The 24,498-nt window shown below is 36.6% G+C and overlaps 1 protein-coding gene across 2 annotated transcripts; it reads right to left on the reverse strand.

Annotated features, from left to right (window-relative positions):
- Window positions 1–1,946: 1,946 nt before the first annotated feature.
- Window positions 1,947–17,860, reverse strand: LDLRAD4 (low density lipoprotein receptor class A domain containing 4). Of its 2 annotated transcripts, none has more exons than XM_015818928.1 (4): window positions 17,752–17,860; window positions 13,413–13,567; window positions 5,485–5,538; window positions 1,947–5,013 (listed from the first exon to the last, which is right to left on the reverse strand). In XM_015818928.1, exons 2-4 carry the CDS (start codon window positions 13,515–13,517, stop codon window positions 4,471–4,473), a joined length of 702 nt encoding a protein of 233 aa, XP_015674414.1. In that variant the 5' UTR covers window positions 13,518–13,567; window positions 17,752–17,860; the 3' UTR covers window positions 1,947–4,470. The 2 variants fall into 2 exon arrangements, with proteins under 2 accessions (XP_015674414.1, XP_015674415.1); XM_015818929.1 differs by lacking the exon at window positions 17,752–17,860 and adding an exon at window positions 17,667–17,745.
- Between the last annotated feature and the right edge of the window lie 6,638 nt (window positions 17,861–24,498).

The following is a 24,498-nucleotide window of genomic DNA, read 5'->3' on the forward strand; positions in this document are numbered from 1 at the left end:
GCACAAGGATACTAAAAGCTAGAAGCTAAAGGTATAATGCACATTGCTGTGTTTCATACACAACAAACATGTGGACTAATTCTTGGAAATGTGCATATAGGATGACAAATTGAATTAATGAGACTTAATTTTTTAGAACATTTAGGTTGCTAGTCTATATGTGGTTACAATATATCAGACTAAACCACAGGACTTATTGCTGCATAGCCATACACAGATTGCTACAAGTAATCCCCACTGAAAAAGGGAAAAAAAGGGAGAGGAGATGGGCTTTAATTGTGTGGTTTAAATTTAGATTAAAGCCATTTATTTCTGTATAACTTTTTTGGCAAGTGGAGAATTTTTGAGGTTACAGCTAGATTTCTGAGATCCTAACCAAATATGCTGTACACAATGGAGGACATTCTTAAGGAAACAAAGGTTTCAGAACAGATGAAATAATAAACTTTGTTAATTAAGAAAGCATTCATGTTAATTCTGTTACTAATCCCTGCGTGTGATAGTTTTTGAATACAGAGAAGTTATACTAAGAATTTTTTTATTTGATCAAAAAAAAAATGTTAAGAATATCTAACTGGATTCTAACCTGAAAATAAACAGCAATTAATCCTGGGTTAAGCAAGACCATCTATCTTAATTAAAAGATGACCTAAGTAAAAAAAAAAAAGAGTGTTTGTGTATACGTTTGTGCATTACATACATAACTTAGTTATAACCTTTAATTAGACGGTTCAGAGCTGCATACAATTGTAATTAGGTATCAAAAGAAAATTTTCATGGACTGCATTTTTCAAAAAATGAGATTAATTCTGCCTTGCATATAAAGGTTATAAAAATTACTAATATATACAATTTTAAATAAACTGCTGGTCTTTTTCTCACAGGCTGGTTTGTGTATAAAAGTTTCTCCTTCTTGAAAAAAATGCAAAACATGAAATTAACTTTTATTCAATAATTTTATCATGTATATGTGGCTTGCATGTTAGGCATTGCTAGCCCCTGACAAGGCCAACCTATTATTAGACAGACAATTAATTTTGAAAGGGTCATAAAAAGGACAATACTACTCTATTTTGACTGCTAGGTTGCAGAAATGTATGGCATTTCCTACTGCAATAACTTATCAGCTTTTAGTAAGATGAATATTGATGTAGGGAAGCTGCCATTTGATGCTCCACCTTACAAAGTATTTTCATAAGACTTATCACTACAATTGATACTTCCATAACATTTAATCTGGATCCCAAAGCAGTAATTCAGTTTCAGGTTTAAGCTGATAGCATTTTCACCATTAAAAGAGGAACAATTAATTTCGACCTTTAAAAACCCCCAATACTCCATTCTTATGAACCTCTCCTAAAAAATATTTGCCATATGAAATATCATTTCTGAAGCAGCACTTTAGAATTAATGTATTTCTAAGCTCTCCAGTAATTCTCATTCTAACTCTCAAGCAAACTCCTTTCATATGAATTTGAGATAAAGCTTTCAAGCAACATTTCTGGGCAATATAAATATGACAGTAGAAGTAGAAGATAATACAGAGGTGCAGGTTCAAAAAAGAGTTGGAAGGAAAAAGGGAATAAAATAAACATCAAATCAACCTACTGAGATTGTTATGGCACTTTTCTAAGATGGCATTATTTAAAGCAAGCTCCAGGAATTACATTGCATAAGGGGAGGCTCATTTCTAAGGTAAGCATCTGTTCCTACACATTGTAGCACGTTTTGAATCCTAATACAAGAACTACCCAGAGCTTTCAGCAATAACAGGACCAAAATAATAAAACATTTGGGGAAAAAATAAAAGAACTAGAGTTTAGCAGTTTGAGGGAGCTTTTAGTAATAATCTTAAAGTTAAGAGTGCTTAAATTAAAATTGGGCTTAACATCAAATAAAATTACTTTTTATGAAATAGCATTTTGAATAAAAAGTACATAAAATTCCATTTCAAGCAGTTTAATCACTACACCCACTTCCCATCCACATATTCAAGAGTTTCCAGTTAAGACTGACAACTTCCAAAGTCAAAAAGTAGGGCTGATTAATTATCCATTCATACAATGATTTTTTTAAATAACTATAAACTGTATTAACCATGAGTTTTGCTCTTTTGCTCTCTCAGCTAAGCCCATGTTATAATTTAAAATATGTCATATATATGACTATATCATTCTGAGTTTTAGTTCAGAGAAATTTCATTTGGAAATCAAGGTTTCAAAAAATAGATTCACTGAACATCAGTCTTACATCTTTAAAGGGGCAATACCAAATAATATTAAAAATTTACATCCATTGAAAGAAAAATGTTCACCAAATATGAGAACTTTGAAGATGCCAACTTGTAACAGCTGTTTCACAGAGTGCTTACAGTTATCATATGACAGATATATGAATCACCAGAGATTACAAGGATCAGAAAATAGTTTCTAATCCATAGCTACATAATAAGGACATAAACAGATTCTAGCCAATTACAAAAACAGGATTCTATCTTTAGAACAGAATTGTTATTTAAGGATATTTTCAAGCTAATAACCAAGTTCAGAAGCCATTTTAAGATTCATGAATGCTTCCAGATATGGAATTAAAACACACATCCACCACACATGCTATTTTGGCATAAAAACTCTGCATAGATCAGAAACTGAGTTCAGATTCCAGATTTTAGTCTAACTTACTTCAGTTTATAGAAGTCCTCCAGAAAGAGAAAAAATTCTGCAAACAGAACAAAGGTATCAATACAGTACATTACTAGAGTGCAGTTGATGTACTTGTTACACTATTTCAATTAGGAAAATGTTGCCTATAAAAACCATAGAAAAGGGAAATTTGAAGGAAACTTGTGTGCAATTGCAATTTTGCCCAGAATATTAGTACTCTAGATTTTTTTTTGTTTTCTTTTAAAGTTCATTTGCTAACCATATTTGAAGTGCCTATTGTGCTTTAGCTGTGCTTTTGAATTGAAAACCATTTCCTTCAAAACTCTTTCAATTTACTAAAAACATATGACCAAGCATAAAAGCCAATAACTAGGATTCCAAAACAGATCAAAGTTGCTGGAATACTTGAGTCCAAGTCTAAAAACTGGAGCAGTCCTAATGTAGCATTCAAGAGGATAAGAAATGTCAATTAAGAAAAGAAGATCTAAAACATTATATGATTGCTTGCACAATAGATATAAACCAGCTTGATGCAGAAGAAGAACATTAACCAATTGTAAAACAGATTAATACTCTGAAGCAGTTTCTGGGTAGCATTCTGCAATCAATTATTCCCACATTATCGGCTAAGAAATACAGACTGAGAACAGATCACTGTCTTTAGAAAGTAAAACACAAAAACTAATATTAAACAACAAAATTATAATTTAACAGCAGAATCCATGTTGTACTTTTAAAATCATTTATTGTATGATGTAAGGCTATATGACTGAATATATTATGGACTACACTGAAGATAAAAATTTGCAAAAGCTTTAAGTACTGCTGACACTGAATTGTGTAAAAAGAAGGGTGACAAGCAGTTAAGATATAGCTGTAGTTACAAAAAAAAGTAAATGTGGCATTTAATCTGTTCTAGTGAAACAAATGGCTTGTAGCTAAAACCACCTAAAGAAGGTGCTGCTGTATTTTCACATTTGCTTTCTTCCACCTATAAATTTCTAAGACAATTTGCTGATACCCTATTTAAATGCAAAATTATTGCAAACAGTAATGTGTTAAAATGTCTTCTATCATTTATTCTCAGTTATGTAAAATGATAAGAAACCTACTTAAATCTGTATCCCCCAAAATGGGGATCATCAATAGAGGCCTGGGCAAATAGAGTCCTGGGGGCTAATAATCTTTGCACAGGTGAAAAGACACCTTATAGAAGAACCTAAGGTAAAACAGTTTCCTCGTAGATATTTAAAACATGAAAGATAGTGCAAATTTAACACACTAGTATCACAACACAAATTAACTCCTTGTATTCATTTAGGTTTTTTTTTTAAAAAAAAAAAACTTGGCACACAACATAAATGTGGAAACAGGAAAAAAGAAATTATATATTCTGGGAGAAGGGAGGGAAAGCAAACTGGCCAATTTTGCCCCCATTTAGCTAGTAATTTTTCTTATTCTCCTCTTTTAGCCTTTAACTTACTATAAAACAGGCCAATCGAGGCATGTCTCTGTGCCTAAGTTATTTCTTAAAATTAAATAATTCAAATACGTTATTAAAAAAATAATATATTTTTAAAAAACACTGCTCATGGCCAAACTGAATGGAAGGTTGCAATTATTTCAAAACAATTTTCATGCAATTCCCCTTAAAGGAATTGGAAATAAAGAACAGCTTTGTACGTTTGGTTTTACTAAATTGTGTCACGTGAAACTTTTAACAACATTGTGCACAGGGGCATAGAAGCTTCCCTTATGCTCCTGTTTGATTCTCCCGTCTCTCTTCAAGTGCACATGGAAAAAGAAACTAGACAAAGTTTCCTGGTTTCCTGTCTTTGCTTTCAATAGGGACTATTGTGCTCTCTGAATTGTTCTGCTGAAACTGAAGTCTGCTCCCCCTCTGTGATGAAGAAGGCGCGTTGCTTTGCTGGTGATGGAAAAAAGAGGAACCCGGATAATGCCCCATGACCTCACTGTAAGTTGGGGGTGGTCCTTCCATCCTTCCATTACTGCTATAATTGGTTGCACTTATTCCCGAATTGCTGCTTGGTGGGCAAGGGCCCGCATTGTATACCGAAACATCTATCAAATCGCTGTCAAATACAGTTCTGTTTGGAGGTGCCCTCACGGATTCTCTGTTAAGTTCCATCTGTTGTTCTGGATCCCGAAGCTGCAGAGTGCATGGCCCCTGGTATGGTGGTGGCTCTTCACCATCAGAAAGAGAGATTGTAGGAGGCAGATCAATCTCGTGCTGCACATATGGATAAGTTGGCTGGAAGCGACTGAAATGTTCCCTCTGCAGAAAAGATGGAGCAGTAAATCTGTCCCTGGAACGTGGGGCATACATAATCTGCAATGTAAAGCAATCAGTATAGTCAAAACCTAAAAAATATTCAGAAATGCATGCAATATTTTGTGCATACACACACAATCCAATTTGGTGTTGAAACAATTTCAGAGGGAAAAAAGATTCCTTAGGAGACCGTATTATATTGCTTTACAAAATTACCTAAAATCAGAACAATTCCTTAAGAAAGCATATTCCTATGCAATCTTCCATGTACTTTTCATAGTATTTGTCAATACAGTATCACAGGGAAACTAAAGCTCAGGTAAATGTGCCACCACAGCAATCAACTTTATCTTCCTTCCATAATGCTTTCTGAAATCTATGTATTTACAGTCAAGAGCAGCAACATAATTGCCACAATGCCACATGTGACTTCCACACTACATTGTTTCCCTCCCCCCCCCATTAGAAAATCAAATAATTGAAATTTCAAAATAAGAAGAAACCTCTTGTGCTCCCTCCAAGGCTTACCTCTGAAGGTCCCTGTCGAGAAGATGAACTGTCAGAAGGCCACAGACACCCCTCCTAGGACACAAAAGGAAAAAAAAGCTTCAGCATTTAAGAACTACATGCCATTTATGTGTTTTACAGGTAGTCCTCAATTTATCACCAGTCACTTAATGATTGTTTGAAGTCCTGACAGACCTCCAAAAAGCTACTTAAACTTGGTTTTGGAGTTCTGATGTCAGTCCCTCTTATGGCCACATGACCACATTTTGGATGCTCAGCATCTTGTCTACATTTACGGTCATTTGCAGAACCCTATGGTCATGTCACCATAATTTATGACAGTTTTTCTGGAAAACAATGTTTATTTCTGGTTTTCAGCAAAAAAAAAAAAAAAAAGCCCTATAATGATCAATGGATTTGCTCAATTACCATCACGTTCACTTAAAGACTACCGTGGAAAAGGTCTTAAAACCATGTCTGGTAGCATGGTGACCTGCTTTATAACCATCATGAATTACGACTGTAATTGCCAGGGTCAGTTACTGTCATAACTTGAGGATTACCTAAACTTCAACCTTAGTGTATCCCTACTGAGGCATACACATTTTGGACTTTTTTCTTACTTTGTGCCATAATAGCTTGGGGCTGATTTTGTAGTGAGTGTGTTTTGATCTAAGGCCTATGATACTAAATCTATACACTTCATTTTTATTTCTTACCGAAGTTCATAACATAATTCAGTTGCAACTGACTATAAGCACTGCACATTCCAATCCCCAAATAGGGTAACAAAACAGAAAGTATAACATAATTTAACCAAGAACTAAGATAAAGTATCATTTAATTTGTGTGTGGTATGTGTGTGTACATGCACGAGCACTTGATTTTATTTTTCTAACTAGTTCCTAAATATCTCCTAGAATAGCTGGGTTTCAATGACTTTTCTAAATACCATAGGATTGACACTGATCTAATCCTTGTGGGAATGCTGCTTCACAGAAGGAGAAAAAAAGCTTCCTTCAAGTTCATAACCCTGGATTATAAGACTATTTTAGAAGAGGGATCCCTCCCTTCCAATATGATTGGACTGGAAATTCTGCTGTGCAGTAACTTTATTAAACAATAATAATTAATGAATGAGTACGACAGGTTTCAGGATGTTGTTTGCAGCAAGCACAATTCCTCTACATATTAATTTTTCCATGTACTGTAAGGTGGAACCTACACTGTAATAGAGGCTTGGGAAGAGTATTAAGTCATAAAGATCATGAGAATAAGATCTTCTGCAAACTGAGATGTCGGCGCCTGGATCAGCTGCAGGTGCATTGGCTCTCGAAGGTGAAAAGTTTTTGGAGGGATATAAGGGATATAGGCCAGATGATTGGGAAGGTTTTAATGTGTTTGAGCAACATAGTGGGACTAAGCTAACATATGACCGACAATCTTTGCTGGTATGGCAAATTTTTAGCTGTTTTTGAATTGTTGGTGAGACCATTAAAAGTCGTTTGCGCTGTTTGAAATTGTTCTGCCGGCAACAAGATCTGCTGGCACAGTGATGGATTCTATTGCAAATCAGGGCTGTTTCCAAAGGAGGCAGAGGAGGAGAGGTCCCGGGGCTTATGGAGCAAAGGAATTGGATGAGGCTATCGGCAGGCCCAGAGGAAGGGAGAGAGGCTTTTGGAGGAGTTGGAGATGGGGGCAGCAGCGTGCTCCAGGGGCGAAAAGGAGAGAGGCCCCTTTAAGGAAAAGGTGGAAGAGACAGGATCAGAAAAAGAAAAGGCGACAAGATCGTGTAGGACTACAAGCTAATTTGAGGGCTAATCTACATGGAGCTCCGTTTTTGCCATCCTTCGCTCCCTAGAGACTAAAATGGATGTGCTGAAACTTGAGCTGGCCATGAACAAGGAGTGTATATCGGAGGTGGTGACCCTTTGAGAGCTGTATGCAACAAAATTTCATTTTGATGTATACTGATTCAAAGGTGACAATAAAGTTGTTGTTGTTGTTGTTATTCCGAAGCTTCATCGAAGATTCTAAGGCAGTGTTTCTCAACCTTGACAATTGTAAGGCATGTGGACTTCAACTCCCAGAATTCCACAGCCAGCATTGCTGGCTGTGGAATTCTGGGAATTGAAGTCCACATGCCTTACAATTGTCAAGGTTGAGAAACACTGTTCTAAGGACTGCCTGTTCAATAAGGTGTGTAGCACAATTACAGAGACAAGGTGATATTCACTATATGCTGTGTTTAGTTCTACTGACCTACTTTGCATACACTTTTGATATCATCTAGTTTAACATCATCTACTTAAATAACACTACTTTTGCAACTTACCCTCAAATACACATATACACGAACAAAACACAGCTTCTAACAAGGCTATAGATCTTTCTCCACTGCTGAGCTGAAGTGCTCTCAACTCTAAGTAAATCAATCTACAATTAGCAGTCCCCACTGCTGATTCCTATCCTGCACCTATCAGCATTGTCTCAAGTCAGTACTGTCATCTGACTGTCACTGAACTAAGTCTAACAGATTTTTTTTTTTTTTTGCATTTTGTGGCTGCCCTTGATTGATGCAGAATATAGCAAAATATATTACTTTAAAACTTGTACTGCTAATCTGTCTCACTCATGAGATAAGAACAGATGGACATGGGGATGGCATTAAAAACATATTGGCAGGTCGTGTTTGTTACATTATTAAATCTAAATGGAATTGGCCCTTGTATCTTCTTAGAGTATGAAAATGTTTCTGGAATTTTGCTTTTCTAAAAGTTATACAACTAAAAAAAAGCCTATAGAAAGCAGTAACAAGGAGGGGTGGGTGATGTCAGCAATAACGAGCATTTCATATGCAAAATCCTAATCATCATGCAACGTTACTGTGGAAACTCAATCTATACGAATAAAAAGTTATTATAAAGAGCTCATATGCTTTCATCTCTTATGTCTATGTCTCATATTTCTTTATAACTACCATGCAGACATGAAATAGTCAAAGATTTTAAGCTACTTACATGTTTAAAAGATGACATAATTTTAAATAAAGGAGCTTTAATCTTTGCACCCACCACCAAGAAAGCACTGAAGCAAGTGCTTCATTCCACTGAATACCCTAACTCAGCATCTTCACTTAATGTTTATTTGGGTGAAGAAGCCATGGGACACAATTAACAAAATTACCCTCACAAAAAATCTGTACAAATAAGAGTTTGCTTCCATATACATAGCCCTTTGTCAATGTACTCTTTTCGTCTTAGGATCTGGATCCAATTTTTAATTATAATCAGTGGGAATAAAATTATGGCTTAATTATTAGAAATGCAATGGTTGTTCAGTTATTGTGCTTATACTAAAAATGCCATGAATGTCTACATCTCGTATCCATGGATACGAGATGGGCGGCAAATTAATGTTATAAATAAATATAAATAAATAACGTGAAAGTGAATTCAAACTTATATGAAGAATATTTGTAGCTCAGGGTTGAAATGATGGATCCTTGGTGCTCTCCAAGTTGTTTTCTTGCAGACATTTCATTATCCAACATCCGTCCACTCTCCACTGAATAGTCTAATCTTGGGGAAAGTCATATTCTTATTGGTGCTATGTATACAATCATGCACAATCCAGCACACTATTTTTCTCTTTGAAGGCAAAGCATAGTCCTCTTACAAATTCAAAGTGCACATTATATATTTGTTCTAGATAAATGCTGGAAACTGTTCTAGTGACGTCCACTTTCTTCCTAACATCAATGTTATTGCCTGTAGAAGTAAGTGTACCTTGTTTTCCTTATTAGTTAAAACTCTGTGCAGAATTCTGTCTCATGTGAAACCCAATGTGCATACACAAGTACAAGCCCTCCTGAAAACAGCAGGAAGCTGCTGTCATGTCAATCAAAGCAGCAGGCGGCAAAGATCATTAAGTGTATCAGTGTGAGTTTTAATAAAGGGCGAGCATGGATAATATAAAAGAATTTAGGAATTTGGAGCCAATGGATTTTTAAATTTAAGTAAATTTAGTGTTGCCACATTCTACAAATAAAAAAATGTTAATGGTGCCTGTATTGTATTATGTTTTGTAAAATATTACTAATTCTGCCTAAACCACTATATAAAGTCATTCATTCATGAATAAAACTGAAAAGCACGATTTGGCCACCAAAATCACTAATATGAGAGTTGGAAATTGATTTAAGATGTTCACTAAAACAAACACATTTGCTGACAAGTATTTATTTAATAGCGAAACACAGTGGCAATTGAAAGTATTCAAATAATCAAGATTTTATAGAGTACAGAAATAAAAAATAGGTGGGAACAGACTTCCACCAATTAATTGTCCATTATAATTAAGTGTTGGTATATAGAACATGCCAGAATGCAGCTGCTGGGTGCAACTTGCCATGGCCAAACAAATAATCTGGGATCAAATAAGAGTTTTCTCCTCCACTATTTCCTCCACTCCACTCTACAGGATTATATTCATTCAACAATTCATCTGTTAAACAGACATATGATCTGTACCTTGGACTAAAATAGAGATGATATGAGTATAGGTTAAAGCTTCTGAATCACAAACAAAAGTGGGCATGGCTCATTGATGGAAATTTTTATACATCCTATCATAAAGACTTTCTGCAACAATGAAGCACATATATCTTTGTCTAACATTCATGCATTTTTAAATATTTGTAAATGCTAGATTCTTTCAGCAGTCTTAAAAGTGTGTGTGTGCGTGTCACAAAAAAATATTCACTGTAATTAATATATGTATAAAGTTTTGTTGCCTTCACCAATAAATGGGGTAGAGTGTTATTTTTAATGTTAACTCTAGGTGGCAGCAGGAGGTCTTAAATACTGAATATTACTGCTGCATACCAAAGCCTTTTGTCCTAGATACTGTCTAACTCTCCCTTGGGGCAGAGAAGAGACCCATTTTATTTCTTTAAAAATATTTCTTTGAAGTGTATGTTCATAATACATTAAAATGGACAAGGTATTCTAAGCACATAGTTTGAGAAAAGTTGTATTTGACAAATTCAGGAAAAAATATAGAATCACATAAACAGAAAGAAATTAGAAATGAAAGTGAAGTTTCCTGAAAACCTGAAAAAATTCTGGGAAAATATTTTCACAAGATTATAATTTTATGTTTTCTGTTTTCTTAAACAATGAGGCTATATATGCTATTTTTTTTCCTCTACTCAGTCATGTGTGTTCTTTGAAGATGTTGAACAAGTTCTTGCAATTTTCTCGGCAAGGTTTTCAGAAGTGGTTTACCATTGCCTCCTTGAAAGTGATTGGTCCAAGGTCATCCAGTTGGCTTTGTGCATAAGGTGGGACTAGAACTCGCAGTCTCCTGGTTTCTAGCCTGATACCTTAACTGTTACATCAAACTGGGTCTCATATAGTGCTATATAATGGCTAAAGTTGTAACAAAGGGAATATACATTATTGCTACTCATGTATTACTGCTTTCCTTTTAGTCTATTATATTATCTAAACATCTGTTTTTCAAATGTGAAGTTGGTGGTTGATTCTGATACCTGGGCAGGATCAATAATATGCTCTTCCCAAACTTCCAGGCTTATAATTGTATATGAAGGCTTCTGCCAGGCAGACATCCATATAAACAAACGTCCAGCAGTAGTCCAAACTAGTAAGTAGTGTCAGGAGGAAGGATGAGGTCAGAACACTCATGCCCTTACTCATAGGCTGATTCAATGCACAAATGTCTGAAAGTAATTCTAAAGAAAATGAAAGGACTGGTGAGGGAGCAATTTGACAATCCTGTCCTCCCTATTTCCTCTGTCAGCTGAAATCTGTCCAATTCTCAGCAACTGCTATGAGGAAATGTCTGTTCCTATTTTTTACCTTCCTACTGAAAATAGTTGTTTTACCATTCTATTGCAGAACCAACCCTCCTCTTTATCCCACAATCTAATAGAGTATTTCTCAACCGTGATAAATGTAAGAAGTGTGGACCTCAAAACCCAGAATTTCCCTAGTCAGCATGTTGATTGGGGAATTCTGGGGGTTGAAGTCCAAACTTCTTAAAGTTGCCAAAGTTGAGAAATCTAAATCTGATCTAACACCGTGAGAACTCTGAAATTACTGCTGTACAAAGCTGACAATGGATCTAAATGGATTAATAGTTTGCAACCACACAGGGCAGCTTCTTCACATGATGATTATTCAAGGTGGTCTGCTGTAAGCCTTTCACAGTATAGCTAGTGCTCGTAACAATAATTATGAATTTAAGGGGTAGGAGGAAGAGATAGGCATTTTATCTATTCATAAACCTGCAATGACGTAAGACAGATTTTCCTTTAAAAAATTAATGTCGTGCCCTAGCAGAATCTAAGGGAACACCTTTATTTCAAATATGAATCCATTAAAAAATAAAAAAGGTTTGCATAAGTTTTTCCACAGCTGAGAAGTTTGAGTACCCTTAAGCATTATTAACCTGCAAATTTTCTAAATTTAATAATACAATCTGCACCTCCATTATTTATATTTGATACTTCTTAACTGCCCATTTCCCTTGAAGATGGGCAGTTAATAAGATTAAAACGCCTATACAGAAATTTGGATTAGAAAGGAAACAGATTTTTGGAAGTGTGCATGGGTGCACACATGGTGACCACCCTAAACCGAACATGTCATTTCCTTCTGTGCAAGTCCAGGAAAAGATGCAGGTTCTTTAAGGACTAGCTGATAGACACTAGGAGCCCTCTGTGTCCCAATTATTCTTTTCCCCTATGAAACTAGATTGCTGCAATGACCTAAAATAAATACCCACACAGCACATGAAACCACACCCAATCATTAAAATGAAAGTAGATTGTCCTTATTTTTTTAAAGGTTTGTTTTTTAAGGAAACAATTATATCTGGTCAAACCTACTTTTGCTGCATCAAGATGTTTTCCAGAAGGGAATAAACTATCCTTTCTTTAACCTTTGCAAGAGTTTCTTAATTAATTGAAAGAGCAGTCAAAACAATATATTTTGCCTTTTTGTTTTACCTACTTCTGCTTTGTTTTAAAAAATAAAAAGTCAGTAAAACAGTAAAACAAAAAGGCAAAGTTTCTTCTACCTCACATAGTGTTATTTCTATTTTTGCTTTTAGCAATAGTTGACATCTTTCTTTGTTCAATAGGCACACAGCCTCTATTCACAGAAGACAAATCTCACTTGGGACCGAGATTAAAAAAATAAAGCCTCGATTATGCATAAAACTTGGTTTCTCTGCAATTAGTTCACCTGTAGGAACCTAACAGAATGACTGTCCCAACTCTCTTGGGGCAGAGTATGAGATTTCAAAGAAAGTCTTTTAAAAAGCTGTACAAATTAATTTCAAAAACAACAAAAGTATTAGCTGGTCTTTGAGAATCTTGGAAAGTTAAACAGAGTTTAATCTGGTTAGTACAAGATCAGGGCTGTAGGCTAAACTGTAAAGTTAAAAAGAACATGTAAAGAAGGCATTGGCAAAACCATTGCCATATAGCTGTCAAGAAAACAGTATCAATATGTCCATGAAGTCATCCAATTGCTGACTTCATCTTTACCTTCAAAGCATAACCAATATATAAACACCGTCCATGTTTCAGTCTAGGTATCAGCTCCAGGAAGACAACCTATGTCCTGAATAACAACATATTTTGCTATATCAATTAGCATAAAGTGAAAAACCAACTTGATTAAATAATATGGAGATCCATCAGAGACTATTGCTATTATTTCCTTCGCTTAGCATTGAACTGCCTACAAGCAAGAAAATTGCCACCAGGTGTCCTCTAGCTGTACTGAAGTCCTCTACTTCAGCAGGAGATGAAGTCCTAATACATGTGGAATGTCTGAAGTGAAGATGATTAAGCAAACTGCTACAAAAGAATGGCTTCTTGTACCTAAGGAAAGTGATATGTAAAAATTTAAACTCACTGGTTGTAAAGAGTCCTCTTGCCTCCTGCTTTGGCTCTGCCGACTGATGAAGGACCTTGTTGACCCTTTATAATGATTCAGCAAGCAGATGATCACTACTATCATAACAGTTATCACCACTATGATGATGATAATCTGAATAAACTCTAGTTCCGCTGCAGGGAAAAGAAAAATGGTATCATTTAAATCCAGAACAAATAAGAAACAGCACTTAACAAAACAGGAGGTACAAAACCCCAATAGATTTTCTGATACATATAAACTGCACAATGTGTCAAAGAAAAATACATATTCCGTGCAGTAATGAAAATATTCCCAAGATGCAGAAGACAAATAAATTGTTTATGGATAGTTAGGTACTAAATAGCACTGAAATAGTAGAGATGAATTGTTTATATCTTCAGTATTGGGATTTGCTCCTTTCCAAAAGTCAGTCTTCACCATGTTTTGAGTTTTGATCTGTAATAGTACACATCTCACAATTCAATGTAATCATGACTTCTTTTAGAAATGATTTCATCAAGTTTAGCCCTTAGGGTAATTAATGAAACAGACCTAGATCAAGCATATAATAAAAGATAAAAAAGCTTAACTGCAATGGGATAATTGTTGTAACATCTGATTACCGTATTATACAATTCTTATTACATTTAGAAAGTATATAGCAAGCATACTCAAAGTAAGGCAATAATAGGACTGTGTGAAAACATATCCTTCAAGGCAGAAAAAGACAGTTATTAAAAATACTATTTATTATTGCAACACGTCATATACCTCATTCTATAAGAAGATAGAAAAATGGCCAAAATTGATATACCGTTATGCTATTTTGTAAAGTTGTACATTTTTAAAGAAACACAGTCTTCACACAAATGTTTCCACAAATAGTTCTAAGGATTCTCCTCTGGCTATGTAAAAATATGCTAAGTATTACATATTAGTAATTAAAAAAAAAGAACAGATCACAGAAGAAAACCATCCTAACACTCTACTACTATTACTGCTATTATACTCATATGTGCAACCACCTATTCCTGCTATTATTTTATAGTGGAGATTAATAACCAGAAGGATTCAGTTTAAGAAAAACAAATCCTTAATAGGCACTGCTCATATTAAAGGCAATAACAACCAAAATGATCAAGGATAGCTTTTGCTTGGATCACTGTTTTTTTGTTTTGTTTTTGTATTTCAGTGAAACCATGGTGATGAGAGATTAACCTAGAAAGTCACTGTGTTTTTTTCAAAGTCACAATGCCCCTAAAAAGTCTTTAAGATAAAAAAAAAAAAACCCGGCCCCTGGGCATTATAAATGTTTTCCTTTTGGAAGTCATAATTGCTTTACACCCCTTGGATTCAATTATAGCATCAATTAAAACTTTGGGACAAACCAGTCGCATCATTAATTTTGAAGAATCACACCTTTAGTTGTTAAAATTAACAGAAAAAAGCACATCAACGACTGATAATGTACTTGTTCATATGTGTAAGAACTCTTCAAAATTCAAGCCTTCATTTGCCTACATATAAACTAGAATTCAGCCATTTTTCAACCAAAACATGCCTTTGACCATTGCCAATATGTACTTTGTAATGGAAATGGAGAATCAAAGGCAAAATGCACAATTTTGCTAACAAGTTAAATATTATAATTCTTGCAATAAATTCTGTAATTCACAAATATCTTCAGTTTCACAAAAGGAATGTCTACTTTTAAAATTAATTCTAAAAATAATTATTCAAAGTACATAGAAGAGTGTATCCGCATTTCTTTTCTTGTAACTTGGGATTGGTAAATGTAAAACACAGTGAAGTATTTTTCTGGCATTAAAAATTGCTTCTAATAATTTGGGAAAGAATAAGAATTAACAACTTTAAAAAGAGAATTGGTCAACTTCCTCTCTATTAATAGTGAAAGGTATAAATGGTTAGGACTGAAAAGTTGAAAATGTTGAACCTATCAACATTTTCAATAAGGGCACATGTTCTAAGTCACATTTCCTGAATAGACAACACAGTGCAGGAGATCATATTTCCCTACATATTGTAAGTTATTTACACTCTTAAAACAAATAAATATATATATGATTTGAAGAAATATAATAAATCATTTATCCTTTTCTGCTTTACAAGCTACTTTCTCACAATAATTTGTATTAGCTAGATACAATTTTAATCCAGCCAATTACAGATCTCTATTGCTTTCCTCAAGAACTCTATATGCAACTGTACATTTTATTTTTTTCCAGGCCCTTATACTTTTGATTAGTGACTGGAAGCTACAAAATGTTCTCTTTGATTCTGTATCCTGTCAATCTCCCTCTCCTAGAAGATAAGTTTCAGTTTTAAAAGCAACTATATCTGAATAAAGGATTTCTGAATATTATCTGCATTATTATGAAACAGACATGAGTAATTTTAATATTGTTGATTTAGCTTTCCTAGAATACAGGGATAGATGGAATACCATTACTTCTGCATCTGCCAAAAATGTAGCTTTCTAAACTAAATCAAGAGCTCTGAATATTTTTACAGAGGAGCATTTCCTCTTTTTACAAAGAAGCATTTCCTCTTTTTGTCTGAACATTACCATGACAGGCAAAAACTTATTTAATTGCAAGTGCAAGAAGGGGGGGAAGAGAATCTCTAGCCAGGAAATTTGGGTTACAAAATAATTGGTTTTGCAAATTGTATTTTACAAATTATAAAGAGATGGCTTAGTCCTTTGTCCCCTTTTTTCTTCTCAAACTCAGTAAGAAAACATGATTAGAGGGTATGCGTAAGTGTAAAAACCTATTGATAGTGAATAATTTCTCATTAAGGCAACAATGTTAGAAAAGACTTGCGTCTTACAAAGATTTGCTAAAATATCTGGTAGCTTTTAGGAAAACAGAAAAAAAGTGAAGCTGAAAATAAAAAAAAAAGTAAATAAAGTAAAGCCCAAAGATACAAATCAAGATAATTTTTTCTAAATCCTCGTTTTTGATGTTATTCTAATACATTTGCTCATTGGTTTAGAACAAATATAAATCTCTGCTATACACAGACATTGTCACCAAGAGGCTTGCATTCAAGTGGAAGCAGACATTTCTTTAATTATTATTCAGCTGCCCTGATTGTAAACAGGGCCGACTAAAATGACTCATTGGGCCAGAGGAAAGTATCCTTCCCCCTCCAGACAGTCTGGGAAGCCTCCCGCTGCCGTTCCTTGCCGTTGGCCACACAGTCTGGCCTAATGCGCAGTTAGATCCAGAGCATAAGGAGATGCCACGCTGCCCACTTCTGAATTAGGGGGCCCAGATGGGGTGCCCTGTGACCCACACGTCTAGAACCGCAGAGAGAAATAACCGACGAGACGAAAGGCAGCACCGAGGCACCCTACAATTAAACGCAGTGTTTTCTCAACCTTGACCATTTGAAGGCATGTGGACTTCAACTCCCAGAATTCCACAGCCAGCAATGCTGGCTGTGGAATTCTGGGAGTTGAAGTCCACATGCCTTAAAATGGTCCAGGTTGAGAAAACACTGATATTAAAGGGAGCCCTTCAGAAGAAACGACAAAGCCAAGGGCTAAAGAGCGGGGGGGGGAGGGGGAGTTTGCTAGAATACCTCTGTGAAAAAGCAGGTCTTTCAACCGAGCATCTTTCAAAGCGGTAGCGTTGAGCTCCTCGGCGGGCATCCTGGGGCGCTTCCTCCGCTCGAGTAAGAGCCCTGCTGCGAGCGGAGCATCGCATCGCTTCGGGCTCCGCGCGCGGCAGTCGAGCAACGCTCGCCCGGACTCCCCTTTGCTCGCCTAGGCAACTGCGTCGCGCCCGCCTCGCCCGGCCGACGACGGGACCCAGCCTTAGGCGCTACTCGGCCCAGCTGCTCCAAACGGCATGGTTGCTGGAGAATCAGGGCCGCCAATGGGGAACCGGGGGTTGGCAGGGAAGTCCGGGGAGGAAGAACTGCTTCTCCGGGGCCTTTCGTTCTTCCCGGACGGAGGCGGAGCCCCCAAGACGCCTCCCGACCGCCCTAAAGCCACCGGCCCGCGGTGCCAAAGTCCCCGCGGCAAGACAAGGCAACGCGGACCGAGGCATCAACGAGCTCCCCGGGGGAATAAACCGCGCGCTCTCCGACTTCAAGGGAGGGAGAAGAGCCACCCGCTCAAACAGAGCGCCGTTTATTTTACAAAAGCTGGAGAAGGAAGGAAGGGAGAGAAAGTTGGGCAAGGAGCGAGGGAGAAAGCAAGCCGAAGGCGACAGCCGCTCTTACCGACTTCCCGCACGCAACTGCCCTCGGCTGCCCGCTTGGCACTTTCAGCCAAGCCCAGCGGAGACTTTGCAAAGCTGCTTCTTACCTTCCGCCTTTCTTGCTCCAACGCGACGTGCGTCACTCCCGAGCCCCGGGCGCGGGGATCGCAGGAGCCGCTCTAGGAAGAGCCTTGGCGGGGCTCCCTCCCCGCTCTCTGGCTAATTGGGAAACGCTCGCACGTGTCCACCGCCGGCGGCTGGGCGGCGCGCGGCTGAAGCCGGTTGCTTCCAACAGCTGCCCCGCGTTGCTGGTGCAAAGATCGCCGTAGCCTCCCGTCCCGTCGCCCGCCGATTTCTGCACGAAGCGCTTAGGCTTAGGGAGTTTAAAAGGGATAGTTTGGCTGGCTGCCAAGCTTTGAGGCAATCGGTTGCCTTTCCGGCTTTTCAAAAAAAAAAAAAGAGGAGAGAGGGGTGATAGACGTAAGCGCGTTTCGGCGGAATTGGGTTCATTGACAAGTCACTGTCAGTGTTTCATTGGATGAGCCTTTTTCAGTTTCCTGGCCAGGTGTGTTTCCCCACTCGAGCTGGAAATAAAACGTACGACTCTGCGACCTACCTATTCCGCTCTCCAATTTGGAACAAATAGTCACGACTTCTGTATGCGGTGCTTTTTTTTGTAATAAAAAAAAAAAAGGTGCCGGAACTCACCCATGTCACACAACCCGCCTTGCCTACCCTACAAGGTTCCATCCCAAAAAGGTGACAGAACTCCGTTTTGAACAAAGCCCTGTCTGTATGTAATTATATATAGTCCTCTCTGAATCTTGGACTCGTATGTAATTATAACCTAAGCCATTAAAAGTGGATCTCTGTGAACAGTCTAATTTGAACTCCGTTTAACAGCAGATAAAGAAATGGTTTGGATTCAAAAGACCTAATCAAGACACCCAGCTGTCATTTTACTTAGTATAATCTAGCACCATTTGTGCCAAGTTCTTAAGGAAAAGAAGCAGCATAGCTCTATAATACTCCTCTTTTTCAGACTTTGGGAAAGAGTAGTATTGGGTTTGGCACCATAGACTAACAGGTTTTCTCCTACAATGTCTACGAGAATAGTTTTGAATAAGCACAGGTGGAATTAAAACAACATCCTTTCTTTTACAAGAGAGGAAAAGTGGAAAAATTATCCCACAGGGGGGTCTGAGAGATTTGTAACAGACTACCACAGCACCACATTCATCTTTTTTTAAAAAAAAAAATATCATTGTTTGTTTATTTAGCCTTGTGAGATTGAGCTCTATAAAGTTGGGGAGAGGGGGAGAGAGTTGAATAGAAAGAATCTTCAAATCATAGACTTTTCAAGTATTCAAACAGGAAGTAGCCTTATTGAAATCATTTCATTTTTTTCTTCATTATATTACCTTTTAACTATCAGAAAACTGGCATACATTATATGGGGCCAAACCCCTATAAGCTAGCTGCTAGAGAAGGGGTCTTCAAACTTGGCCTTTTTATGACTTGTGGACTTCAACTCCCAGAATTCCTCAGCCAGACATGCTGGCTGAGGAATTCTGGGAGTTGAAGTCCACAAGTCATAAAAGGCCAAGTTTGAAGACCCCTGCGCTAGAGGAAAGAGAATACAATCTTGAAAAAGCAATGCAGGATCAAGTATGGAAACATAAAGTGAAATGAGATAGAAATGGAAAAGGCACAAGAAAGGGACTCGACATAATCCCTGCCTTGATGCTACTGGTTGGAAGAGAGGGCCCAGGGAAATGGGCAGGCTTTCAAGGTTCTGTTAGGGTAGAATTCCTATAATCCTTGCACTGTCTCTTTCCTGATTGGGCTTTCCTCAAAAGAGCTAACATTTAGGGTTAGAAGGAAGATGTCAGATGAGGTGCTCTCTGGAAAATACTATAAGTGGTGTCATCAGGAACTACCAAGGAATTACCCCATGGCAAGAAGGAAATCCAGGATATGAAGATCGTGTGATGTGTGAATCCAGTCACACTGGCTCATGTCCCGTACTCATCCATGCATCTGAGCCAAGGTGAGCCCTGAAAGAACAACTTTCTCCTAGTCTGTCTGTCTGTCACACACACACACACACACACACCTATCTACTATCCAGTGTTTCTCAACCTTGGCAATTTTACGATGTGTGGACTTCAACTCCCAAAATTCTCCAGCTAGCAACGCTAGCTGGAGAATTCTGGGAGTTGAAGTCCACACATCGTACAATTGCCAAGGTTGAGAAACACTAATATACACATTTCTCCTACTTTCCACTTGATCATTCTGGGCATTAATTTTCATCAACTGGTCTTTAAATTCTGTAGATATCACATGAGAAAAAGTTTTGGCAGTTGTAGGGAAATAGAACTCATTCTACCAGTGTCTTGTCTTTTCTCTTCTTTCTCATGGCCAGGGGAAATGGAAGACAGATGAGGTTATAAGAATATTTTTTACTTTTCAAAATTTATAATTTTTAATGGGCTGTAGTAAGAGGCCTAGGCAGGTGCCAAGGAATGTCTCGAGGGGTCCTGTGTCTTGCAAACACATTAAAGTTGAGGGAACATTTTAAAAAGTAACAAAAAGAAATGTGACTGTTCCTCTTTTTATCATTTCAAATAATATTTTAGTTTTAATGTGATTAGGTGTGAGCAAGTAAACAGATGGCACCAGCTTGAAGATTAGAAACAGAAGCCAGAAGAAATAAGTTTGGAGGGAGGATTTAAAATGAAAGTCAAGTGTTTAGACATCTATATTAATTCAGCATTAAAGCCTCTTTAAAATGATATTATTAATACCTACTTTGAAAACTAACATATTTTTTTAAAAAAAATCTTTCCAAGGCTTGACTTAAAATCTCATTTCATAGATAAACACAGCTGTACTTGATCCACACCATCCACATGGATCCACCCACAGGCTATATACTTCCATGAAATACTTCATCTGGCTGAGACCATTATGCTTTGCAGAAAGAATGAACTCCACCCTTTCAAAAGCTACAGTATTTTAAGATTAAGACTGAGATGTATCCACATGGACACGGAAGATCAAGTTTTAGTAAAATGTAATTTGTAAATTTGTACTGAAATTCTAACTGTGCAAATGAGAATAGTAAGCATACACACCTTATCTATTTTCAAACTTTACAATCATGATGATATATATGTGGATTGGAATTACTCAGAAAAAAGAAAATCTGTACAACACATTTTGTCAGCCTGATTTCCTTGGAAGATTATATATGGCAGCCTATGTCCTTGGAACAACAAAACCAAGAGAGTGGACACAAACAGTCAAAGACAGATGGAGAAGCAATCCACCTGAGAAGTGTTAGTGTGTAATCTCAAAGGCAGTACATATTAAATGTTTACATAAAACATTCGTCTAAAATAAAGAAATACAAACAGCCTACATCTAAATATGCTATTAGAATTGTGAAAACATACTGAGAATATTTTAGATTCGTGTCATGGGCCTGAAGCTACAACACAGTTATACATTTTCTATTCACTGTTTGTTAAGAGAAGTCTTGACTCCCCAACATGAATATTTTGTACTATTGTACAGTCCTCTACTTACAATAGTTTGTTTAGTGACTGTTCAAAGTTATAATGACACTGAAATGGTGATATGATCAAAATTCAGAAGCTTGGCAACCGGTTCATATTTATGATGGATGCAGTGTCATGTGATTAACCTTTGCGACCTCCTGACAAGCAAAGTCAATGGGGAAGCCAAATTCAATTAACAACCATGTTACTAAGTTAACAACTGCAGTGATTCACTTAACAACTGTGGCAAGGTTGTAAAATGAGGCAAAACTTACTTAACGAATGTCTCAACAGAAATTTTGGGCTCAATTGTGGTTGTAAGTTGAGGACTATCTGTACTGAAGAAACAGTATATACTGTATTTAAAAAATACTTGTTACAAAGCATTATTTTCCTAACTTGAATTCTCCTTTCTAACTAAAACATTTTTAGTAGATGAGGAAAAGTGATCACACATCTATTAGATAATTGCCACACAACTATCTCCCTAGATAACATGCCAAAACACCCAACTCTCCAAATAAAAAAATAAGAGATTTCAGTGCTTTTGAAACAAGGCTGCAACACAGAATATATTTTTTTGTGGAAAAGCCTTGCTCTATAAATCTAATGTTCATTTGTCAGTGTTCTGTGTGCTCCCCAAGATAACAAAGGGCCACCTACATACTTCATAATGGGAAAAAATCAATTTTGAAGCTATAATCTCAATATGTGGATTATTTTAAAAAACATTTCTTTATACCCTCATTAATTTAAAAAATATCAATTTAACAGAAAAAAGTCAATGACAAATGTGTGGCCTTAGATGCTACATCACTGCATATACATACCTACATTTTTCATGAAGAAAACACAGTATCAGTGAAAGAACAGAAGAAGAATTACACAATGTCAAACATTAGAGGGGTATTTCTTAGAAAAAAATATCAGATCTTAAATTCTATACTGCAGAACAAGCTAAAGGAGGAATGAGAGAGGCCTATTTTTAAAATATAAAATGGACCCTGAAGCTTAATTCACAAGAATTGAAATGAGGAGGTAAATGTTTACGATTAACCTAATATCATGGATCAAAGTGCTTTTTTGCTTTTTGTGATTAATTTAGCAATCTGTCTTTTACCTATGATGCCTTCCATAGGGATAGCACTTAGTGGACTTGGTTGATTTCAGAAGGATTGGTTAATAATTGGATAGGAAATTCTAGGGTTACTGGATGGATGGAAAGTTAAAACAAGGTAGCAGAAGAAGATAATGGCAAACAGCATTTCCATAATACAACCAAGAAAAACTGCATGGATGCAATCATTAGAGTCAAGCTGATCTACTTTTTCAAAGTTGATTTGAGGAAGTATTAACTTTTTAATCTTCAATTTATGACAAAAATCAGGATTTCATTCTAACAGAAAATAAATAAATCCTTTTTTTCTTCCTTTTGATTTCTTTTCCTCCCCTCACAAATGAGAAAAGAGCATAAATAAATACAAAAACAAGATTCCAAAGTATCCTTGAGGCATTATAGTTAAAACAACTGAAACCCAGTTTAGATTTATGTAAGCAATACAAGTCAAGGAAGCGGTATACTGTATAATTCAAAGAAAGTAAAGTTTCTGATAAACAAGATTTATCTAGAATATTTTGTGAGAGGCACATATTTCACCCACCAAACAAGTAGACTTTTCCCATCAAGATTAGATGGCAAATAAGATTAAAGTTGGCATCTTTAGGGAATCGTGTTTTGTAAATGTTTCCTGTAGAAGTGTAGAATATCACCTTATTTCTTTAAACAAAACTTGTATTTGATTTATTTGATTTATTGATCAATTTTTAAAACTGCTTATCTCCCTGGCAGAGGGATTCTGGGCAGATAAAATATCAAACCATAAAAACAGTATATAAAATTTAAAAGGCAAGGATGAATTAACAATCAGAGGGAAAGCTGATTTAAAAAGTAGGGAGAGGGTGCTAACCTTCCAGTCAGAATCCTTTAGCTGAAGGGGTCTGCAACATGACTTCCCTGCCTGATTGGATAGGAAGGACTGATGTAATGGGATGTAGACAATTCCATGGGTATATATAATAGTAAANAATGTATTATGTTTTAAAGTTTGTTATAGTTTCATACTCCATTTCTGGAATACAAAATAATACATTTATACTTTTTTATTTTAAATAAATGCCTTTTGCATTTATTTTAGTGCCCTTAACATAGGACCTAAGGCCTGAGACATGTTGATTTGTACAGTAATTGTTTCTCATACTAGGGATCACCTCTCCATATGTTTTTGATTTCCTCAGAGGAAGGGTGCGACAGAAATGTAATAAACAGATTAAAATATGACTAAGGCATTTCTCATTGCAGATTAATACAGCATAATGTAGAGAAAAAAGGGAATGTGTAGCCTGGCTTGTGATAATTGATTCAGGTTTTTTCATGTGAGACAATCCCTAAATGCCAGATTGGGCAAGAATCAAAATTCTGTGTAGGCAACTGTAATGTTAAACGTTAATTTAGAGTTACTTTCATTCAGTTCAATTACTAATTGAGTCATCCATTTGATTTCTTTATAATCCTTAATCAGAATGGCCCAAATGATTTCCTCCTTTTACAGGAATCACATTTCTTTGCATTATGGCTACTTGGTGAGATGAGCTAATATCTTTGGCTATGCCAGACTTCCTTATGAAGTAATAGGAAAAACCACACATGCCAAGCCAGTCAACAAAAAAGACTGGAAATAAAACTGTTAATTGAGCAGGTGCCTTTAGTACATAGCACTCCTTTTTATATTTCTGTGATGTGGGTTCATCTGGAGTATGGATGTGTGTCAACTTGTGGAGCAGCATGCCTTAAGACAGAGGAACTGAACAGCCAGGTGTGCCTTATAATAGCTCTTTGATCTCTAGCCAGTTCTTCTGTAGTATTAAGCCTATGTCTGAACTATAGCACGCTAAAATATAAGTGAGAGGATACTCTGAACTATTCCATAATGCAAAGAACAAGAAGGGGGGGAAATGCCAACCCACAAACTATATGTGTCACACAGATGAAAATAAGATTTGTAACCCACCTTCATTTTGTACAATAATGGTTCTGCCTCTGTTTTCTTCCAAAACAGCAGCCCTTGGAGGTTAGAGAAAGTGACTCGCCAAAGTCACCCATTCAGGTTTTATGCTTAAAGGAGAATTATAACTCATACTTTTCCAGGGTGACAATCTTTATAAAACACTGTGGTTGTAATTAGTTCTGCAAAACTTTATTGGAATTCTCAAGGGCTGCTGAGACTTATC

This window comes from Protobothrops mucrosquamatus, unplaced genomic scaffold (assembly GCF_001527695.2).
Source record: "Protobothrops mucrosquamatus isolate PMUCROS unplaced genomic scaffold, P.Mucros_1.0 scaffold823, whole genome shotgun sequence".
Lineage (NCBI taxonomy): Eukaryota > Metazoa > Chordata > Lepidosauria > Squamata > Viperidae > Protobothrops > Protobothrops mucrosquamatus.

Coding starts and splice junctions, on each gene's coding strand:
- LDLRAD4 (XM_015818928.1), bottom strand. CDS start 13,517: ATGATAGTAGTGATCATCTGCTTGCTGAATCATTATAAAGGGTCAACA. Junction 5,539..13,412: donor AAGAGGACTCTTTACAACCA/GTGAGTTTAAAT, acceptor TTTGTGTCCTAG/GAGGGGTGTCTGTGGCCTTC. Junction 5,014..5,484: donor CTCGACAGGGACCTTCAGAG/GTAAGCCTTGGA, acceptor TTTACATTGCAG/ATTATGTATGCCCCACGTTC.